General features: G+C 41.7%; 1 protein-coding gene across 1 annotated transcript; it reads left to right on the forward strand.

Moving 5' to 3' along the window:
* The first annotated feature begins 606 nt into the window (after positions 1-606).
* On the forward strand, positions 607-6292 carry AGR2 (anterior gradient 2, protein disulphide isomerase family member). Its single transcript, XM_069773965.1, has 8 exons — positions 607-678; positions 2316-2453; positions 2734-2797; positions 2881-2933; positions 3884-3957; positions 4343-4406; positions 5318-5401; positions 5990-6292. The coding sequence occupies exons 2-8, from the start codon at positions 2324-2326 to the stop codon at positions 6037-6039; spliced, it is 519 nt and encodes a 172-aa protein (XP_069630066.1). The 5' UTR covers positions 607-678; positions 2316-2323; the 3' UTR covers positions 6040-6292.
* The last annotated feature ends 2819 nt before the right edge of the window (positions 6293-9111 follow it).

Raw genomic sequence — 9111 nt, forward strand, 5'->3', positions numbered from 1 at the left:
CGGAGTTAAAAATAATTGCCTACACAACTAATTAAACATGGAATTTGAATTAAATGTTTATTCAGACCTCTGCTTATGAACACGGTTTATTGTTATAGCTTCCAAATACATTTTTGTGGCTACCTTTACAAACTTTCTTTTAGGTTTTATTACAGTTTTCCTATGTGGTATCATACGTGCATGCATACACACATATCTGTATAATGTGCATAGCTAATTATCTGATTAATGTCTAAAGTTCTGAGTCATCAATTTAACTTTTTCAGAGGACTAAAAGAACAGCAACCCGTATTGATTTTCCAGCCAATCAAAAAAAGACAAATCACTCTTCAGGCAAATCAGGAGTCTTGACTTAAGCTTACCTGGACTTGGATCTTTGCCAACCTTTTAAAATCACCTTTCAAAAAATGTCCCAAAAGTCTACAGAAACATCTCTGAACTTTAAATACAGCACCTGACAGGAAACTGTAATGTTATTTAATTACAAATTTAACCCTGAATGTTTTGGTGGGGAAAAAAACTGGAAAGATTAGCTCTTTCGAAGTAGTATTCAAATTCAAAGCTTGTGGGTGGAGTTGGGTGTGTGAAGGTGCATAAATAGGCAGTAGGAACAGCAGTGTTCACACTGTAACTGGGAACACCTTTGCACCCTGGCAGGCATCTGAGAGAGTAAACAAGGTAAGGCATGGCACACTTGCTGCTTTAGAAAGTACCTGGGGGAGCTGTGAACCCCGGGTTACCTGGGGCTGGGGCAGCTGATCAATGGAAAGAAAAGGCTGCAGCAAAGCGGGCACAGTTCAGCACAGCTTGCTATGAAGAAAAAAATGTGTAGAGAAATGTTGGTTTTGCAGGTTAAAAGAACCAGGAGAGCAGGGTTATTTGGGGGGTGGAAAACTTAGCAAAAGTGCACATAGCCTTCCAGAGGTGAAGTTTTGAAAGAGCAGGTTTAACATTCCTTTGTCTTTGCTTTCTGCATTCTGCATCAGCAACAGCTTAAAATTTGCCTGGTCTTTAACTTCCTGGTTGTCCCATACCTTTTGTTTTGGTTTTTTTTCTTTTAAAGAAGCATTACTTCTGCTGTATAGCTCTAGCCAAAACAACTCTTGAAGCAATCCTGAAAATCCACTGGGTTTAATTTAACTTTATGCAATTTTCTTCTTTGGCAAGGAGACTTTTCGTAGGGCAGGAAGGCAGTCTGCTGCAAAAGTTTTATTTCATGCCCTTGAAACACTGACTTTTTGGATGTTCAAGGTCTATTGGACATCCCAGTAGCAAAGAGCACTGTACCACTGATGCAAATTCAGCTGATGTCTCCTCCTGCAGTTCTTACCCAGAAAAATGCTTCTGGAGTTTAATTTTCATTGTCTGAATTTTAAAAACTGTCAGTCTGTTGTAATTTTTGCATGAATCTTCTGAATTTTCTGTATTGCTTTTGGAATATCATAGATTTTCTTACTGTACCCATTACATTGCTGTTTTAGTTTCTAGGAGGAAAGTTAATGAGAAAACATAGGGTCATGTTGCTAAAGTGTTTCACCCCTTCAAAGAAGCATCCCAGCTGAAACACTGAGGAGCTTCCCATCAGAAGTGCCTCAGCTCCATCTCCATGCCCCAGAGTCCGGCTCAGGAAAAGCCCTCTGCTTTGTGTCGCTTAAACCTGCAAACTGCATTTCAGTTCTTACTATTCTACACAGCAACTCCTCCCCACTCCTTTCACTATAGATTCCACTGATTTTAAGGATTAGATGATACTTTTAAGGGGAAAGACAGGATCGGAAGTTTCAACGACAGCATAAAGCTGTGCTGATGCTAATGGCTCACTGTAAAGCCTAGCTTAACATTCTGACTTCTCATTTGAGTTGCTCCTGCTGCAAAATGGAGGAAGAGCCCAGACAAGTTAATTTTTCAGCATCTGCTGCTAGTTTACTGTAAGACTGGGCGATCAAGGTAGAACTGTGAACTTATTAGGACTGGCAAGTACTTTTGGAATTGCCAAAACTCAGTGGTTTTACTGAGCAAATTCAATATACAGGAAAAGAGAGGGAAACTAACACATACATACACATCTTAAAAGGACTGCAGCCCAACGGCATGAACCGAGCAGTAGAAAGCAGCCAGGTCCTTCATGGCAATTTGCTAAGCAAACCTCACGCTTCCTTGACAGTCCCCAAGCCCAGGCCCCTGCCTGCAGCAGTTCCTTTCAGCCCTGACTCACCCTGCTGCATACCTGTGACTTGACCTGCTCTGCTCTATGCCTCAAAGCAAGCACCAGCCTGGGAGGCACGGCAACGTGAAGTTTCTCTCCTCTGTTCCAGGAGCAGCCATGGAGAAGCATTACATGTCCATGTTCCTGCTGCTCGTTGCCATCTCCTGTGCTCTGGGGAAGGATACAGGCAAGAAGGAGACAAAGGAGACTACTGCTAAACCAAAACTGCCTCAGACACTCTCCAGAGGTAAAAAAAAAACCCCAAAACCCAAGCCCAAATTAAAAAAAGTGCAATCTGCTGAAGTTTTGACTCCTATGCTGCTCTAATAAATTAATTTTCTTGCGACTCATTCTGGAAATACATTTTACAGTATTTCCTAGCACCCCCTCCCCCTTTATTCCTGATTTAAAGCCCTCTGGCAGTGCGCCTGTTCAGAGCTCTTCCCGGCAGACGCGAGCAGGGGGCGGGATGCGAACCCGTGGGCCCGGGCCCCGCTTATAACGCGCCGTCTGTCTTCCCCCTGCAGGCTGGGGAGACCAGCTCATCTGGACGCAGACCTACGAGGAAGCTCTCTTCCGCGCCAAGCACGGGTACCGCCCCGCCCCCCGCCCCACCCCTTGCCCCGCCCCCCTAGCCCCTCCCCATCCCCTAACGAGGACTCCTGTTTTTCCAGCAACAAGCCCCTGATGATTATCCACCACTTGGACGACTGCCCGCACAGCCAAGGTAATCCTTTTGCACTGAAAAAAACCCAACCGAACAAACAAACAAAAAAAACCCCAAACCCAAAGAAATCACCTGGTTTGGGGTTTCTGGACAAATGCTGCTTAAAAAAAAATCAGCACCATTCTGCTTGCCGCCTGTGGCTTAGTGAAATAGTGAGTTGCACAAGCATGCAGAGTGTTCTTCTAAGTCGCTGTCCCATGTAGGCATTTTCCAATGTGCAGCAATAAAATAAAAATGGTAATTCAGTATTACATGAGACAAAATGGATACGGAAATGAGCAGAGGTCAGCAGGTTTTGACCTGCGGCAAATCTGGTTTTGGTTTGCGTCACAATCAGCCAAAACCAACAGCAAGACCAGGAGTAGTGAAAAACAGTAAGTCACTGGAAAGGACGTACTCAGCTTTCAGTATCGCTGATGATTGGGGCTGAGTCTGGCCAGGGACGGAACCAAGCCAGGCCGAAACTGAGCTTTTGTGGGATTTCTGGTAACTGGGACTGCTCTTTTCCCAGTATTTCTGAATTTACCCAAGGGCTCTTCCTCCCGCAAGCTGATCCACAAAGCAAGACCTTTGTGTCCATCCATAGCTCCAGTAACTCCAGAATAATTTTGTAGAAGCATTAAAATCCTTTCAGACATTTTGGGCTGAAGTCCTGCACCTCAATATGGAATTTTCTGTGCCTTAAGAACTGGAGCTAGAAATTGCAATAGCAGACTGGGAGGTTTAAAGGGTCAAATGCTCAAATTCAAGCTCGGGCAGACAAATTTGAGACCTGTACTATCTGAAGGAAGGACGGACATTTTTTTACTGTTATACTTACTCTTTGCCACAGCATATAAATGATTTGATCATCTTCCAGAGGAATGAACTTAAAATCCTCATTTGCTGCAATTGTAAACTGGGAATTCTCAATTTGATTTTACTTTCATTCCCATTTATTTCCACTCTAGCACTCAAGAAGGTCTTTGCTGAACATAAAGATATACAGAAATTGGCTGAAAAATTCGTTCTCCTGAACCTTGTGGTAAGTTTCCCACTTACACTTCATTAAGTGAAAGCAATGAAGTTCTATTTTTAATTATGGCTATAATTAGTCAGTTTAATAGCTATGGTTGGCTAGGAAAATGGCCAGTGCTGAAGCATAATAGATTTAGTTATAAGTGTCTTTCATCTGTACCTATCATAACCTCAAAATATGAGGGAATTTAAAGTTTAATAATAACGTTAACTGTTGTTATAAATTTGCAACTCCAGCTGTTAAAAGATTGCATCCTAGACAGTGAATTTCTTAAACTGCACAATGTATTTTTTAAGCTCTGTTTTATAACACGAAATACAATGAAGGAAAAAAACCCCATATTTATGTAACATGCCCTCCTTGACTGGGAACCTTCTCTGTTCTCTTTAAGTATGAAACCACAGACAAGAATCTTTCACCTGATGGCCAGTACGTCCCTCGGATTTTGTTCATAGGTGAGTACCTCAAGCATCAAAGCTGATCTCGGATCAAAGCCCCTGCTGCGTCATGAATCTCAAATCCTTGGGCTTATTAACAGGAATTTATTCCATGCGAAATATAAAATTTCTAGCTGGTTTTGTTGGACACAATTCAAAGCAACCCCACCCGGGTCATTAGCTTCACAGGTCCAGCATTCCTCCCTCGTGGATTCCACGAATGATGTAATTCTGTCCATCGTGTCATCAAAATGACATGATGCCAGTTACTGGAATGGGTAGGCACCAGCTCAGCCTTGCTCATCCTCCTATCTCTAGAAATACTGTAAACCCATCAGGTTTCAGTTCGTAACGCAATCTCAGAGATCGCAGGAACAGCAGTGACCCCGGATGCTTCAGGGCTGATTTTCAAAGCTCAGTACTCGGTTCCGTGCTCCCCTAACCCGCACAAACCCCTGTGAAGCATTTGCGTTTTGGAGACGTATTAGTGGCCACGCATGCCTGCAGGTATTCCCTCTCCCAGAACAGATATGTAGCCTCGCATACTGCCCACATGCATGATTAACACATACCTTTATAAATCGAGGTCACCATGACCATAAAGCAACTGCCGTATTATCTCTGCCTTTATTATTTCTTTTTTAATAACATTTGTAGCCTGAAAGCAGCCTCAGCTTGTAGAGTTAATTCAGGTACTATGCAGTGGCACAGGGTGCAAGGCTGATCAACATTGATCAGAATTAAACCTATCCCCTTTTTAATAAACCTGCAAATACAACACTTAAAATTGAAATGTCAGTGACTGTAGAAGAATGATCTCCTGGTTGTTAGTGGAAGCAGATGCGTCTTGCAGAAACATTCAGGAAGCTAAAGAAGTGCAGAAAGGTTAGTCCTGTCCTCTACAACTTGTCTCATCCTTTTTTTTCCAGATCCTTCCCTGACTGTGAGAGCAGATATTACTGGAAGATACTCAAACCGTCTCTATGCATATGAGCCCTCTGACATTTCATTGCGTAAGTAGTGTATCCTGAAATATTCTGATATACTCTGAAAGCAGTCACATTTTTCACATGACAAGGAATAACACCAGGCATTATGGACTCCTGCAATCAGTACTTGCTGAAAGACAGTTAACTAGGTTTAAAATTAAACAGGATGCTGGACTTAAACTCAGTGAGGTGAAGAGAATGATGGCAGAGCCCTGGAGCCTTAAACATCCGTCTGTTTTAAAAGAAAGCATACATCAGTAGGAACTTGCATAATTCAGCAGTATTCAGCATAAGCAACGGTGGGAACTCTTGCGCATAAGCCCTGCTGTGCCAGGTCAGGAAACCTTCTGGGAGCAGGGAAGAGTTGTTTGCCACAGCTCCCCCCTCTGCCCTGCGAACGCCTATGTGTTTGCATTAAGAGATGGATGTTCTCACCAGTCAAAATTAAACAGATGACGTTCACAGAATGCTTGGAAGAGCACAGAATCTGTATAGCAATAGGCATGTGAGCAAAAGCTTTAATAATAATAATGACATTTTCTCTACAGTGTTTGTAGTTGCTGGAAGAGGAAGTTGCAACAAAAATAACATATATGAATATTTCATTTCTAGTGTATTCAAATATGCAGAAAGCGCTGAAGCTCCTGAAGACTGAACTGTAAGGGGAAGAAGGAAGCCCCTGAATACTATGAAGTCTGATCTTCCATCTCTTCTCCACACATTGAAACTGGTGAAGAGACCACTTAGAGTGATATTTAGTGATGTGTAGTGCTGGTTTATATATATAAACACTACAGTTTTACATTAGCACTTTTGTACTGGGCAGCATTTTTAAAAGCTGGAGGCTTTTAATTTAAGGCATACAGAAGAATACTGTATGATCCAACTGTAAAAATGATTTTTTAAAAAATAAATCCATTTCAAGTGTTTACATACAAAGCATTGCAGTGTTATGTATTTTTTCCTTATTATCACCTACCATTTTTAGAAGGAGTAAAATCACACTGTTACTTGAAACCACAGCTTGCAGTTCTACATCTAGGCACTTGGGAAGGAAAAGGGCTGTTGTGGTTCAGCCCCACACAGCCGCTGGCTCACTCCCCTCCAGAGGGATGGGGGAGAGAATCAGAAGGGTAAGGGTGAGAAAACTTGTGGGTTGAGATGAAGACAGTTTAATAGGTAAAGCTAAAGCTGCACATGCAAGCAAAGAAAAATAAAGAATTCATTCACTACTCCTCATCAGCAGGCAGGTGTTCAGCCACCTCCAGGAAATCGGGGCTCCATCACACATAACAGTTGCTTGGGAAGACAAACGCCGTCACTCTGAATGTCCCTCCTTTCCTCCTTCTTCCTCCAGCATTATACACTGAGCATGACGCCATATGGCTGGGGGATGTGCCTTTGGTCAGCTGGGGTCAGCTGTCCAGCTGTGTCCCCCCCCAACTCCTTGTGCTCCCCCAGCCTCCTCACTGGTGGGGTGGGGTGAGAAGCAGAAAAGGCCTTGGCTCTGTGTAAGCATCAGCAATAACTAAAATATCCTTCTGTTATCAACACTGTTTTGGTCACAAATCCAAAGCATAGCACCATACAAGCTACTATGAAGAAAATTAACTCTACCCAGCCCAACCGAGCCCAGGAAAGCAGCTTTTTATCTCCAGTTTCAGCAGCTAGCTGAGCTCTGCACTTCTCAGCCTGCTTTCTCCATTTATTTTCCTGCAGCACCAACCTATGTCAAGCTCTTATTATCATCCCTTTCTTTACAGTCAGATAACAAGAAGCGTAAAGAGTACTTAAGACTAGAGGATGGGATTGCTCACATGTGTGGGGCTTTTTTGTTTCTTTTTTTAAACTGGCTGCATTCTGAAGTTGTCTGAGGATCACCTTACCTACTTGGAGGAATTTTTTTTTTTTTAGAAAGACAAAACCTGCTTCCCTTCAAAGATTCCTGCTTACCTCAGAATTCAGTAAAGCCTTGAGATGATTAATAGAAGTGATACTGTATTGAGTATATGGTTAGTTTCATGAATGCGTTACAGCTTGTGATTGCTTATTTACAAGCCCAAAAGGGACAAGAGAAGTCAGAACTAAAAGAAACCCTGCAGCTGAACACCACGGGAGTACACACCACCTTAAGACTTAGACCAAAAGGAGACTTTCCAACCTCAAATATCTAAGAAGTCAGCAGCAGCACCAGTAAAAACACTTTGCTCAGGACTATACCTCCACTATCTTCTCAGCTTTTTGGCAATGTCAGCTATTACCACTACTATTACCATTACTACCACTACCAGTCACGATCATAACCATGAGAGGAATACACCTCAGAAGGTAGGGCAGGCAAGAGAAGTAAGGGTTTCAGCTCAGGGGAATTTCTCAGCAAAATTAGAAGCAAGGCACCTGCTAATATGTCTTTGGCAAGCTATGTGAACCCTACCAACCAGAAAATCTCAAGTGGTACCTAGAAAGGGCTCCAGCCATGCAGTTCAGTATTGCTTCAGGAGTTCAGTTAAGATGTTCCTTTCTATTGCAGCATCCTTTAACTGCGAGGAGGAAATTCTTTGCTGCAGAAGGTCCTTCCCTTCTTCCTTCCGAAGCAGAAGATGAGGGAAAAAAAGGATGCAATAGGGGCAGAAATATTCTCTAGAAGCAGCTATCATCCACAAAAACCAAAAGAGGTGATTACAGCACTGAGCAGAGGGACAGCACAGAGGGAGGCTGGAGCAATTGGTTATCAGAATCATCTTACCTACTTGACCCAAAGTACACTTGCTAGAGCTGTGTATCCGACATAAAACAAAAGCTGCCCATGCCATCACATTTTAAAAGTCTGTTTTTATAACTCTACTGAAGTAGCATAATGTTCTTAAGTTGATTTAGTGATGCTATGGATAATATCCAGCAAATGGATTTAAGGCATATTCTACAAAAGTCTACTAGTCTATGTGCTATAGGTGCAAATATACAAGCTAGTTCAGCCTGCAAGTATGAAGAAATTAATTTTTAAAATAAATTAATTTTTTCACTCAAGGCTGTGCTTTTGTAGTTTGCTTTTGACCTTAGCCAAATTTGCAAGAGTCTTAACACATAAATGATCAATTTAATTCTGCTCTTTTCATCCCCTCCTCTAAATACAGATTATTAAGGTTTACAAAGGCATCAAGCCAAGCTGAGGTACCTAAAAAAGCTCTTTTCCCATTTCTTTGGAAAACCTGGGAAATAATTTCTGAAGTATATATGCTCAGTAACTTGAAGTGCATGGGATGGATGGGTTTTCCAGAACCCCACTAGCATTTGGACAATCTTTAAATAATGAGGCCTAAAAATAATAATGCAAGCTAATAATACCAGCAGACTCCTATTCCCTTATCAGCTATAGGTTTTAAGGTACATTTTTACAGGTATCAATTCAAGTTATGCAAGCTTTTTTCTTTTTTGTAATAGATAGTTATTTTCATGTGAAAGGAGGCAGATGCTGTACAGTGATATCAGTATGTTAGTTAATACCCGGATTAATTTTCTTCACAGATGCAAAAGAATTATATTTTATTATTTTATAGCCAGTTATTTTTACGTGATAAAAAATGTGTAGATGCCTTGAAAGAAGTCAAGTCAGGTTTCTACACTTTCCAGAATAACAAACTTTAAGAAAGCATTTCGACATAGCTAAGGTCAAAAGACAGGTAATGGAAACATTAAGAATGCTCCAAGTTAAACCGTGTTATTTTGATACTCTG

This window comes from Haliaeetus albicilla, chromosome 2 (genome assembly GCF_947461875.1).
Source record: "Haliaeetus albicilla chromosome 2, bHalAlb1.1, whole genome shotgun sequence".
Lineage (NCBI taxonomy): Eukaryota > Metazoa > Chordata > Aves > Accipitriformes > Accipitridae > Haliaeetus > Haliaeetus albicilla.